At 40.7% G+C, this 13,785-nt stretch overlaps 1 protein-coding gene across 1 annotated transcript in view; it reads right to left on the minus strand.

Annotated features, from left to right (window-relative positions):
- The window catches only part of POU2F1 (POU class 2 homeobox 1), a 99,313-nt gene that overhangs the window by 69,879 nt on the left and 15,649 nt on the right, over positions 1–13,785 (minus strand). Inside the window, exons 3-6 of the mRNA XM_029913253.1 lie at positions 7,291–7,391; positions 4,084–4,137; positions 2,338–2,457; positions 309–488 (exon numbers count right to left, since the gene is read on the minus strand). Coding sequence (XP_029769113.1) covers positions 309–488; positions 2,338–2,457; positions 4,084–4,137; positions 7,291–7,391 — 455 coding nt within the window. The remainder of the gene's footprint in view (positions 1–308; positions 489–2,337; positions 2,458–4,083; positions 4,138–7,290; positions 7,392–13,785) is intronic.

Raw genomic sequence — 13,785 nt, forward strand, 5'->3', positions numbered from 1 at the left:
AACAAGGGAACTGTTGAGGACAAGGTGTGTGATAAAAGTTTGTGGCACCATAAGCAGTGAAATAGAACTGAGGGATAGTTGGGGACACACCTTTTTAGATCCCCTGAAGTCCTCCATGATGGGGTGAGAAGAAGAGAGGAATGAGTGATCCCAGTGGACACTGCTCAACACAAGATTCTGGAAGCCTACGGCACAGGTGCCTGTGATCCCACAAGTGAAAATATATAGAAGCCACTTGAAGAACGAGTGGATGTGTTTTTTTCAGGTTAAATCTGCTTCCCTCAACCCACACAAGCCCCAGTTCTCACCTGTGCAATCTGTATTGGCTGAGAAAGAGGAATCTGCGTCATCGGCGTCGCAGCGGAGGCCGAGATGGTGGCGCCTGCAGCGCTGTGCTGCTGGCTGGCTGAATGCTGCACTGCAGCCGCCAGCAACTGTGCCTGTGCCTGTTGTAATAATAACTGCTGCTGGGCTGGCGTCAACGTGAGCTAGAAAAAATTAGAACAAACAGTCATTAACACCAGAAAGAATCGTTCCCATTACAAAGTACCAGCTATTAATCAGGTAACAGACATTGGCCAACCTAGGCACCTTATGTAAGGGCAGCTGGCTACTCAACATAACATAGCAATCAACCTACAGCACAATTTTGGTAGAAGCATTGAAACTTTAAGTGTTATGCTGCAATCAGAACCTGAGGAATCACGCAAGCTTCTCCACAGCTCTACTCCAAGGTTCATGCAAAAAGGTAATTAACTAGCAGGCAAAAAGAAAGAATCAGCCCTGACAGGATTTGAAAGGAAAATGTACACCGAACAGAACAGCAAGTGATTAGCCAGATGAAAGAAAAGCAGGAGTGCTGGCTATGGCTACTGAATGAACTGATAACACCCCAGCTGCTTCACATTAGCATGAAACCCTGCCATATTCCATCATTTTCATTATGCCTTAAGATATAAGTGAAGAATATGAGCTCCATTTGTTTCACTCCAAGTCTCCCCTCCCATCTGCTTTTTTTTTTAAACAGAATAGAGTTGGCAAGTTTACATCCCTTCATCTTCCAAACACACATTATCTCTATGAAACAGGTGGCTAGTCTCTCCTTTACATATAAATGAATCCTGATGTCCACATTTAATACAATCCCCATCTACACAAACCTGGAGTCTTGAATGTCTCAGTACCACAGACATTCATCAGACAAAGCAAAAATGACTTATTTAGAATAGGTTTTAATAACTTTCTTCCACCACGTAATTTTTGTTGTTGTTGAAAGCAAATGTACTTTAAAATAGTAAAATACAAATTAAATTAAACAAAACCCATTAAATGTGGGCCTGGATAATTTATACAGCTATTCTACTTTGAGGATTCCGCAGCAAACTGGATTGAATTAGACATGGCACCATTCAAGTTTGCAGGTGACATCACCCAACAATTTAAATCAGAGACCCAATGCATTGATGGAATAACCTCCTAATACCCCATTCCTGCGCAAAAACCTCAATCTGAAGAGCTGATGAAATGGAAATAACCTCTCCAACCAAACCAATCCACTCAAGTTTGTTCTTCTAATTCATTTTAAACACTTCTGGCGGTTGCAACAATTTCACAGGCATAACTACCCTTTAAAAAAACAAAAAAAACCCACCAAACTTCCACCGCCCCAAAAAAAACTTTACTATTTAAAACAAAAAACTCTAGAAAAATCAGGACTGACAGGTTAAATGGAGGGGCTGAATTCTGTGAGCATAAGCAAAAACATTAATGATTTCTAAAGATCGAGTTGCTCAGAGAACACAAACTTTATGCCCTTTGCAAAATATTTAAAAAGTTAGGGGATATAAACTGTAATAAAGTTCCCATCACTTTTGCTACACATGTACCCACATTTTGACATGGTGTTTCCCTCTCATGCTTCTATATGGTCCCACAGTGAAGTCAAAACGTTGACTTTCTGATATCCATGACTTCTACACCAGTCTAATGTCAAACCTAGAGTTCTGATTTCATTGCAGGGTCAAATAGGAGAAAATGAACAGGAACGGAGAAAATGAACAGGAACCAAGGAATTCTAATATTGTAATACAAATTTCTCCAACAAACACCAGGCACTAAGAACTACTGACAAGCAGACTGCTTTTTATATAAAAATGTTCTCGCTCCCCTTGCCACCTGTGTGAAAGTTCCTCTTTAATGAAATTCCTCTTTAATGAAGTGACAGTAACCTTGGACAGCCACTCTACTATCTGTTGGTGGGCGATTCTAATTGGATGGTGAATGATGGCAGTACTGCCAGACAGGAGGCTTACTACAATTCTCTTGGGTAAACCTTACCCCGGTGATCTGTCCTCCGGCCAGCATGAGCTGGGTCTGGGGTATGGCCGCCTGCACTGAAGGCTGCTGGGAAGGCTGGCTTGGCTGCTGGGTGTCCCCAGATTCTTCATTAGATTTAGACTAGGAAAAAAATATAACTCTTTATAGTGTAAAACAGATGTTAATGTGTACACTACTATCTCTACACTGTACATCAAAATCTTTCATCTGCATACAAAAAGCCCTTGGGTTCATTTTAAGAGTGGGTTTAAGAAATGGCTCTTTCTGCCTACCATCTCAGCTATGACTGCTCCAACATGTGTAGCTAACACAGCTTAGGGTTAAAACAAAATAAAACACCCAGTTCTTTTGTACCTGAAATATTTTTAGATCCCACTTTGTTTGCTGCAGCATCACTGATGCTACTTTTTAACACAAAGAAAAAATATTTGCCCACCACAAAGCACTTAAAATGATTCACGGACTAAAATCCAGAACAATGGAGTGAAGGGAGTATATGTTTTTCAAACATCTGCATTAAGGACATTAAGTCAACAGAATGCTAGCTAAATGGGCGACTGGTTTGAAATGCCCTCATATGCTTCACTAAATCTAGCAAGAAGCCCAACACAAATTGTCTTAAAATAAAAAATTAAGCATTTATATAGCTATGCAGTGTGTTTTACTTAAAATTAGGTTTTGTTTTGTTTTTTTTTAAATGGAGAAGAGAATACTGCAGCCATGAGGGAGGAAATGCAAGAGAGTGTCTGAAGAGGAAAGAGAGGGTTTTATGGTAATTAAAACTGGTTATGCAGAGCATTAAAATTCTGCATAGATTTGCATATTTTCCACCACCTGTTTTGGGGACTGCAGAGCAGGCTAATTAACATAAAGCCTCTGATTCATTCTGCCAGTCACTGAGAGATAATTACAGCATAGGACTGTAAACATTCTGCACTGGTGATACAGCCTGTTTGCCAACATCTCTCTCAGGGATGGAAGTTTACCATGGCAACCAAGGCAATTTTCTGCCTCCTTTCTCTTAAAAAGGAAGATCACTGTATTTCCCCTTCTTTCTAAAGCATCATCACATGTAACTGGGTCCATGTTCTATTTGGCTTCATGGAATGCACTATCCCAGTTCTTTAGTACACTGCAGTATTGAAACCAGTTTTCAATAAAACTACATCCCTTTCCCCTTTCGGCATGTTGCTTGAATATTGTATTGAAAGGAAGCAGTAGGTTGATTGAAATGCTATGGAGCATACTGCATCACACAAAGTTTGAATGCTTTGCTATACCATGCAGATCAATGAGGAGCAAGTAGCCCAGTTTATTTTTAAATTACTAGGTATAATTTACTTGATGTTGTAGGAAACCCGAGTGATCCACACCAGCAACCTTAAAAATCAATGCTACATTGGCCCCCTATGTTCAGATATCAAACACAGCTTGCAAAGTAATCTATGATTAAAATAAGGCTGGAATCAAGGAACATGTGAGATTATTGGAGTTTGTAATGCAGCATGAGAACTATTTACAACAGCTCACTAACCTCTGACACAAAATTATTAGCACCAATGAATTAACCAGCTCCTACTGCTGACCATCACCCAATCTGTTCTGCAGCTGTGAAACTACTCAACCTCTCTTTTATTTTACAAACCCAAACAAATGTAATTAGAATGGGACAGCTCGCAGCCTGAAAACTATCTTTAATGAAACAGATACTTGATGGAGAATGGGAGAATGAGGGGCAGTCCTTACCTGTACATTTAAGGACTGAGCAGCAGCCTGTAAACTTGTTCCAGCGAGCTGGACCTACAACACAGTGCAAAGAACTGAGATGAAGTGAAGTAACAGTCATATAAAGCTTTGAAAGATGAAACACAGACCCCCTAAAACATTCTGCAGTAGCTGAAAGTAGGGGTAGTGCTGAGAAATATTAGACAAGTCCATATGGACCTTGCACAGTGTTATCTGTCCATCTCTTACTGAGAAAAGATTGTCAGTTTAGGACCTCTGGATGTTGATGTGAATCTGACTATGAAAGGAGCATTTTTGGGTGGGTGAGTCTTCTTTGGGAAATATAATTTTTATGCAGAAATCTCCTACGTTCTTAAAATGAAAACCCTATTAATCAACTTCTTAACTTCAGAACAGGCATTACCCCAAATACGCACGCTGCATGCATCACATTCCTTACATCACACAATGGGAATTTACACATGCAGCAGGAACCTCATATACCACATAAAAACTGTTCTCACACATCAATCCACCACCCAAGCACTCTCACTGTCCCTAAACACTGCAAAAAAAAATTACATACAGAGGACGGGGATACCCTTAACAAGGGCAGCGCTGACTGACGTACTCAAACTCAAATTCAATTTTTGAGATTGATGACCTGGTCCAATACTCCCAAGAAAGCGTGGGGGGGGGGGGGGGGCGCCACAGGAGGCAGGAAAGTGAAATGAAAGCAACATTCCAGAACTTGGGATTTTTAAGAGCAAGACAGAGACAAAATATTATGAACAGGAAAAAGATTCTCTCTCGTGTTACCACATAAATTATACGCTCATACACTGTAGTCAGCTTCAATAACCCTCTTCATGTTAACATCATCAGCATCACTCCTACTATGAAGGAAGAATGTTACGTAATTGCCAATTCTTCCAAAGGGCAGGATTATAGCCTGTAGAATATTTCATCACTGACCATGCTTGAAATCCACTGCTTTACTGGGAACCAGGAAACACATAATGAGTACAAGAAAAACAAATGATCAAATGTGGCATGCTGTCCTTTAAGAAAAGGAAGACATCCCTATACTGAGATGTGTTGCATGAGAGTGGTAACATATTTAACTATACTTGCTTTCCTGTTGGCTCTATGTGGGTTGGAGAGCTTTAATTCAGATCCAGATACAAAAATTCCATGCTGTGGCAGCTCTGACCTTACAGAGCCATCTCTTGAAATGTTTCATACCTTCCTGGGTGGGATTCTACAAGATTTTCTGCATTTCCTGTCGCCAAACAGAGTTCATCTCTAGAAGTTAAGTTTAATTTGCCTTGCCTGTTGTGTTCTGAGATTTCAACAACATATAGCCCAAAGAGCCTAATCAAACCGCTGTCCTAGTGAAATAGGTAAAAATAATTATATCCAGGCTTTCTCAGCACTAAAGGTTGACCTTACAAACTTAGGTCTCTTAAGTGCAGCCAGCACACACTTGAACATAGATCGTGTTGTTCTCTCTCCCCACCACCCATCTCCATCCCCCTATGCACACACTTTCCTATTAGAGTATTTTAGAAGACAGTTTCTGAATGGCACCTTGTATTGTATTTGGCATTGGTCAGATGTAAAGCACTCCATCTTGAAAGTAATCACAGCTGTCACCACTAAGAATTCCTATGATGGACATGCGTCTGACGAAGTGGATATTCACCCACGAAAGCTTATGCTCCAATACTTCTGTTAGTCTATAAGGTGCCACAGGACCCTTTGTCGCTATAATGGAAGACATTAATAGTTCATAGCTAAGGTGGTAGCCAGTCTGACACTGGCCATTGCCAGATGCATCAAAAGAAGGCTTGGAGATTTCTTGAAACTAGAGATTCAAGAAATGCAGCATACATCGTCACAAAAAAAGTTATGGTCTTAGCAACTTTTTAAAAATACTTTTCAGGGCAAGGTGACATAATACTGTACTGATAAAAGTTATTGATTTCAGGTAAGTTCATATGACAAATGAACATTAAAACAAGCTGTTCTGGAAACACAAAAGACCTTCAGAATTTGCATACCATACTGACACGCACATTCAGGGTACTGAGAGCGAAGTGTGCAAGAAAGGCATTCTCCAACAGCCTATTGGTTCAGTGTACTCAAACATTCACACTGTTATTCCACAGGTCCTAGGTAAACCTCTATCCTCTGGAAAATTATAATTTTGTGACAAAAAAGTACTGAATGCTCAGTACAATAAAATGGCAGCTCTGAGCTCTTAAAAGTGAACATAAAAGCCTGAGTACCTCAATTATACCATAACAATTGTGTAACCCCAGACCCTGAACACATGGGGTCAGCCAATTATTTCCAGTAATTTTAAGTTTAAACTTGGTGCCAGGGAAGGGAAAGACATTTGTTCTCAGACCCGAAGTGTGATCAGACACCTTACCTCTGAAGTATAACTTTGACTCCGTAAGAATAGGGGCTGTAGAGAAGCAATTAAGGGAAATAGAAGCCTGAATATCCTAAGGAAAACAACTCCATGAAATAAATCTTCCTAAAAATGACTCAGAAATTTGTAGAAACATATGCTTGTCTAGTTCCATCATTTTAAGTTTTCCTTGAGCATGGGAAGCAACAGGAGGACTTGAACTCTGTACTGGTAGCCCTCACTATCACTTCTCCTTTCTTTAACTAGGTATTGACAAGTTCCAGGTCCATGTTGGGACAGTTATTGGGCAAATATAATTCTTAAGAGAAGAGACCAATTCTGGCCTTGTCTTTGGACACCTGTGATTCTAATGAACATTTTTCCAAAGAGGAGTAAACATTAAATCCCAGTGGCCTGTACAGTTCCAGAGTAATCATTTCCTACGCCCTTCTCCAGATTTTTGAAAGAACTATGAAAGGCATATGGTGTTTTAATTATAGGTACTCTCATCTGTAATATGGCCCTGTGGTGGCATCTGTTATCTAAAAGTTCCCAAAAGAGCTATTTCCCAATAATAATTCTCAGTGTATTTGATATGTGGGCTACAGATCAGTACAATAATTCATGACTAGCCTCTAACATTTAGCAGGCAGAAAAAAAAAATCTCACATCTTTCTCAGGATGACAGTGCTCCCCTACACTACTCATGGATTCAGCTGCCAATTGTACGGGGGGGGAGGGGGGGGAAATCTTTCCCCATCCACTTCTTTCCCAAACCACCTCCAGTTTAAAAAGTGTCTTGGTTTTACCTGATGAAGGTGTCCAAGGAAGGCCTGAGCCTGGGCTGTAGAGATTGCCCCTCCAACGGGCACAGGCTGCTTCTGAAAGTCCAGGCCATTTGTCTGTGTGCCTGAAGAGGCAGAAGAAATTACAAAACTGTTGAACAGGACTCAAAAAGAAATTATATTAAGAAATTTTAAATTAATTCTTGCTGAAGTCTCCTGCTACTCTGGACTTCTAACTCTTAATTCCATGAAACGTCCTCCAATAACAACAAGGGTTTGAGTCCCCCCAGAAATGAAAGCAGCACTGTCACTCCCAGCAATTAGTATGTACTCTGAGCCAGTTAAACGTAAGCAATTTCATAATCCCCTTAATGCCTATCATCTTGATCACCCTGCTCTATCAGTGCTGACAATGGTTTCACAACAGGATGCTCTATAACTGTATGTGCCTAGGGTTAAGCTCATAGTTCAGTTTTGCAAGTACCCTCTACCTAACAGCTTGCTGCTGATGGCAATTTTGAAGTTCAGACTTCTGCAAAAAACAAGGATCACAGTGGTAATAACACAATCCCTATTTCTTTTTCATCAGTAGATCTCAAAGCGCTTCATGCTTAAATGTATTTAAGGAAAAAAAGGATTCTTTTCAAGAAAGTGAAGGGTGAGGGGAGAAGGCAACAGGGAAATGGTAGTGCCACATGTGCATTAGAACATGGGGACATAGTCCTTCTGATAACTATATACCAGTGTTCCGATGAATATTTGTGCAGAGGTCTTGTTACACTAGCTTGCTCTTGTTCTATTATCTTTTATCCACTTTGAAATAATTTAGAACTGATTGCCTCTTTGCACTCTTCTCCCACCGAGGCCTGGAAGAAGGAAAAGCCCAAAAGCTAATGCTGGCACATCTGGTTGAGAGAAATGAAAAGTATCGGAAACTTTTCTCCAAGATATTGTCAAAGCTTTTCTCTTCTGCTAAAAAACAGCTGTACTGTGGTTTCAGGAATCATTCCTCCATGTTACGTGAAGGCAATAGAATAAGTATTGTAGACAACTGTTTTGGTACACTGTTGATATTATTTCCACCCAGTACAACATCCTCCTCGACTATTGGTGACTATGGGAAAGGATATTTCCAATTTATAAAATTGCATACAAGTTCTGTAGCAGATGATACAACACACAGATTCCAAGGCCAGAAGGAACCACTGTGATCATCTAATCTGACCTCCTCTTTAACATGAGTCATAGATTTTTCACAAATTCCTAGTGCATATTTTTTCTAAAAATCCAGTCTTGATTTAAAAATTGCCAGTGATGGAGAATCCACTAGGACCCTTGCTACATTTTTTTAATGATTAATTACTCTCAATGTACACCTTATTTCCAGTCTGAATTTAACTAGCTTCAAATTCCAGGCATCAGCTCATGTTATACCTTTCTATACTAGACTGAAGAGCCCATTATCAAATATTTGTTCCCCATGTAGGTACTGACAGACTAATCAAATCACACTTTAATCTTCTCTTTGATTGAGCTCTTTGCGACTATTACTATATAAAGCATATTTTTCTAATCTTTTAATCATTCTCATGGCTCTTCTCAGAACCCTCTCCAATTTATCGGCATCCTTCTTGAACTGTGGGCACCAGAACTGGACACAGTATTCCAGCAGCAGTTGCACCAGTGCCAAATACAGAAGTAAAATAACCTCTCTACTCTTACTCAAGATTCCCGTTTATACATCCAAGGATGCATTAGCCCTTTTTGGCAACAGCATCACACTAGGAGCTCATGTTTACCTTATTATCCACCAGGACCACCAAATCTTTCTCAGAATCCCTGCTTCCCAGGATAGAGTCCCCCATCTTGTAAATATGGCCTACATTCTTTGTTCCTAAATATATACATTTACATTTAGGTTATTCAAATACATATTGTTTGCTTGAGCCCAGCTTACTGAGTGATCCAGATCACTCCATATCAGTGACCTGTCCTCTTCCTTATTTACCACTCCAATGTGTGAGTCATCTGCCAACTTTATCAATCATGATTTTGTGTTTTCTTCCAGGTAACTGGTAAAAATGTTAAATAGTGTAAGGCCAAGAGTCGATCCTTGTGGGACTCTGAGAAACATACCCACTTGATATGATTCCCCATTTACAATTACATTTTGAGACCTATCAGTTAGCCAGTTTTAATGTATTTAAAATACACCATGTTGATTTCTTATCTTTTTAGTTTTTTTTCCCCCAATCACAATGTGGTGCGGTACCAAGTCAAATGTCTTACAGAAGTCTAAGTATATTACATCAATACTATTACCTTTATCAAGCAAACTTATCTCATAAAAAATATATGAAGTTAATCTGAAAGGATCTATTTTCCATAAATCCATGTTGATTGACATTAATTATAATATCCTCCTTTAATTCTTTATTAATCGAGTCCCGTATCAGCTGCTCCATTATCTTGCCTGGGATCGATGTCAGAATGACAGGCCTATAATTACCCTAATCTTCTAAGAAATGGGGTGACTAAAATGAGAAAAGACCAACATACTTAGATTTGGAGGAAATTTCAGTAGGATCACTGTACTGCTTCATCCTAAAAGCTATCAGATTTTGTCTACCGGTGATGGATAGGTGCTCAAACAATGCATGACTGCCCATGGCTTATTATAACAATCCCTAATCCACTAGCCCCCCTTTTTGTCCTATGACTACAGTGATATTAACAAGCCACTTCACCTTGAATGGTCCCTTAGAATATGTGCTAACTACTTATGCTAATCTGTTCGACCTTGTATTTAGCTGAAGAAGAGCTCTGTGTAGCTCGAAAGCTTGTCTCTCTCACCAACAGAAGTTGGTCCAATAAAAGATATACCTCACCCACCTTGTCTCTCTAATATCCTGGGACCAACACAGCTACACCACCACTGAATACCCCCCTCCCCCTCCCAGGGCCGCATCTTATTCAGATTAAAAATTATGGCTAGCAAATCTGGGTTATCGACTAAATGAAAGAGATGCAGTTGTTATATCATGGGACTTAGGCATCACTTTAAAAATCCATGAAAGCAAATATGGCTTATTTTCAGGAAAATCAAGGAGGCATACAGTTAGGCTTGGGAGGATTAGATTTTATTGGTAAATGTCTGTAAACATCAATTTCACCATACTGATGAAAAAATATTTCCATTGATAATAATAGAAATTTACAGTTAGGTAAAGTAAGAAAAATGCTGCTTAAGAATTTACTAGAATTTGATTTAAGGATATTTACTTTGTATATTTTGACACATGTTGATGACAACTTGTGTTGTAACAGTTATAAAGCTTTACCTTTTTGAATCTCAGCGTCCACTGTCATTAATTATTTATTGTCTAACACTCTCATAATTTCCTGCAACTGTGAAAAGTTAATTAAATAAAAATATTAAAAAAGCCTTAAAAATAAACACTGCTATTATCCAATGAACTTTTAAAAAAAAGAAATGGTTACGCACCCTGTGTAGTAACTGTGGTTCTTTGAGGTATGCCCCACTACGGGTGCTCCACTCAAGATGTGCTAGTGCCCCCTGCACCTTTGATCAGAGATTTTTCATAGCAGTGTCCGTTCAGCCCGCATATGTATGCTAGTCAGCCTCATGCCCCATGCCACTGTTATATAGCACTGCGCAGGTGAACCACTCTTAGGGCAGGTCTACACTACCGCTTATGTTGATCCAACTTCTGTTGCTCAGGGATGTAAAAAAGCCTCCTCCCCCTCCGAATGCAAGTTTTGTGCTGTCCACACTGGCGCTATGTCGGCGGGAGACACTCTTCTGTCGACATAGCTTCCACTTCTTGCTGAGATGGAATAATAATACTGATGGGAGCGCAGTCTCCCATCGGCATAGCGTGTCTTCACCAGGAGATCAGGAGCGGCATGGAGAGTGATTGGTGAGCAAATGGCCAGCTGAATCAGGTAAGGAAACCATATCTGTCAGGGCCAGATTGGAATTACTAGGATAATTCTGGCTGTGTCTTTTTTTATTTGGTACATAACTTTGGTTATTAAAGGAGTCAATGGGAATGCGTACAAGAGCTGACCAATGAAGGTGAAAAGCATCCCCCCCCAAGGACTGGTGACCCAGTCCACCTCTCAAGCAAAACTGGGTACATTTCTTGTTTAATTCTGTGGCGAGCAAGTCTATCTGAGGGGTGCCCCATTGACAGAATATCAATTCTGGGGTCTATTTCCCACTTGTGGTCTTGGAAGAAGTGCCTGCTGAGTGCATCCATGGTCACATGCTGATCCCCTGGAAGGTAGGCCGCTGTGGTGGTGATCTGGTTCTGTATGCACCAATTTCCATGCTTGACAGCCTTGGTACAGAGGGAGGGAGATCTTGCTCCTCCTTGGTGATTGATGTAAAACATGCATGATAAGTTGTCCATGACCTTTATGTGTTTGTCCCTAATAAGTGGTAGAAACTAGAGACAGGCCTACCCAACCGTTCTGAGTTCCAGGAGGTTGATGTATTGCACAGTCTCTTGCGATGTCCACTTGCTCTGGGTCGCATGAGTGTCTAGATGAACTCCCCAGCCTAGCAGAGAGGTGTCTGTCATTATGATGCAACCTAGATGGAGCTACTATAAGGTGGGTGCAAAACTGGGTGGAAAACTGTTCCCAGAGTAGTTATCAGTGGTTCAGAGTCATGCTGGAAGGGTATAACGAGTGGGGTCCCACAGGGATCAGTTCTGGGTCCGGTTCTGTTCAATATCTTCTTCATTGATTTAGACAATGGCATACAGAGTACACTTATAAAGTTTGCAGATGATACCAAGCTGGGAGGGGTTGCAAGTGCTTTGGAGTATAGGATTATAATTCAAAATGATTTGGACAAACTGGAGAAATGGTATGAAGTAAATAGGATGAAATTCAAGAAGGACAAATGCAAAGTACTCCATTTAGGAAGGCACAATCAATCAGTTGCACACATACAAAATGGGAAATGACTGCCTAGGAAGGAGTACTGCAGAAAGGGATCTGGGAGTCATAGTGGACCACAAGCTAAATGAGTCAAGAGTAATGCTGTTGCAAAAAAAGCCAACATCATTCTGGGATGTATTAACAAGAGTGTTGTAAGCAAGACATGAGAAGTAATTCTTCCACTCTACTCTGCACTGATTAGGCCTCAACTGGAGTATTGTGTCCAGTTCTGGACGTCACATTTCAGGAAGGATGTTGACAAATTGGAGAGAGTCGAGAAGAGCAACAAAAATGATTATAGGTCTAGAAAACATGACCTATGAGGGAAAATTGAAAAAATTGGGTTTGAGTCTGGAGAAGAGAAGAATGAGAGGGGAGATAACAGTTTTCAAGTAGGTAAAAGGTTGTTACAAGGAGGAGGGAGAAAAATTGTTTTTCTTAACATCTGAAGATAGGATAAGCAGCAATGGGCTTAAATTGCAGCAAGGGAGGTTTAGGTTGGACACTGGGAAAAACTACCTGTCAGAGTGGTTAAGCACTGGAGTAAATTGCCTAGAGACTTTGTGGAATCTCCATCATTGGGGATTTTTAAGAGCAGGTTTGACAAACACCTGTCAGGGATGGTCTAGCTAATACTTAGTCCTGCCTTGAGTGCAGGGGACTGGACTAGATGACCTCTCGAGGTCTCTTCCAGTTCTATGATTCTATGATGACTGTTGGGGGAGGATACACGAATGGGACTTTTGCACACATGTTGCGATGGTCTTTCCATCAGCTGAGGGATTGTTTTATGCAGGTGGGTATGGAAAGCAGCATATTTAAACTGTGTCTGTTTGGTGAATAAACAGTTCTGAGCCACCCTTGAAAGGCAGCACATTCGGAGTCTTGCTTGTTCTATGATGAAGGTGCTGGCTGCCATGTGCCCCAGCAACTGAAGACAGTTCTTTATCAGAGTTTGGGGACTGAGCTGAATTGTGTTGGGGCCACAAATCTGTGCAGAGGAAGGTAGGCTCTTGCTGTTACTGAATCGAGATGTGCCCCTATGAAGTTCTGCACAGAAGTCAAAGTGGATTTTTGAATGTTTAATTGCAGGCCAATTCAAGGAAGAAATCTGTGGCCTCAGAAGTTGCCCGAGATGTCAGTTCCAAGGAGCGGCCTTTCAGCAGCCAATCGTACAGGTAAAGGAATACTACCTTCCCTGTTGAGCTGAGCTGCTCTTACTGACATGCCTTTCTAAAGATCCTCGGGGCAGATGACAGGCCAAAGGGGAGCACTTGGTATTGAAAGTGGCCCTGACCAACAGTGAAACATTGGTATTGTTTGTGGGATAAGGATTGCTATATGGAAATATGCATCTTGAAGGTTGAGGGCTAAGAACCAACCCCCTTGCTCTATTATCGCTGCAAGAGTCACCATTTTGAATTTTTGTGCCTTCACACAGATGTTCAGTAGCCTCAAATGTAGGCTGGGTCTCCAAACTCCACTCTTTTTTGGTGTCAGGAAATATCTTGAATAAACCCCCTTCCCTCTGTGCTGCATGGGGACTGG

Source organism: Terrapene carolina, unplaced genomic scaffold (assembly GCF_002925995.2).
Source record: "Terrapene carolina triunguis isolate 2854851 unplaced genomic scaffold, T_m_triunguis-2.0 Scaffold558, whole genome shotgun sequence".
NCBI classification, from domain to species: domain Eukaryota; kingdom Metazoa; phylum Chordata; order Testudines; family Emydidae; genus Terrapene; species Terrapene triunguis.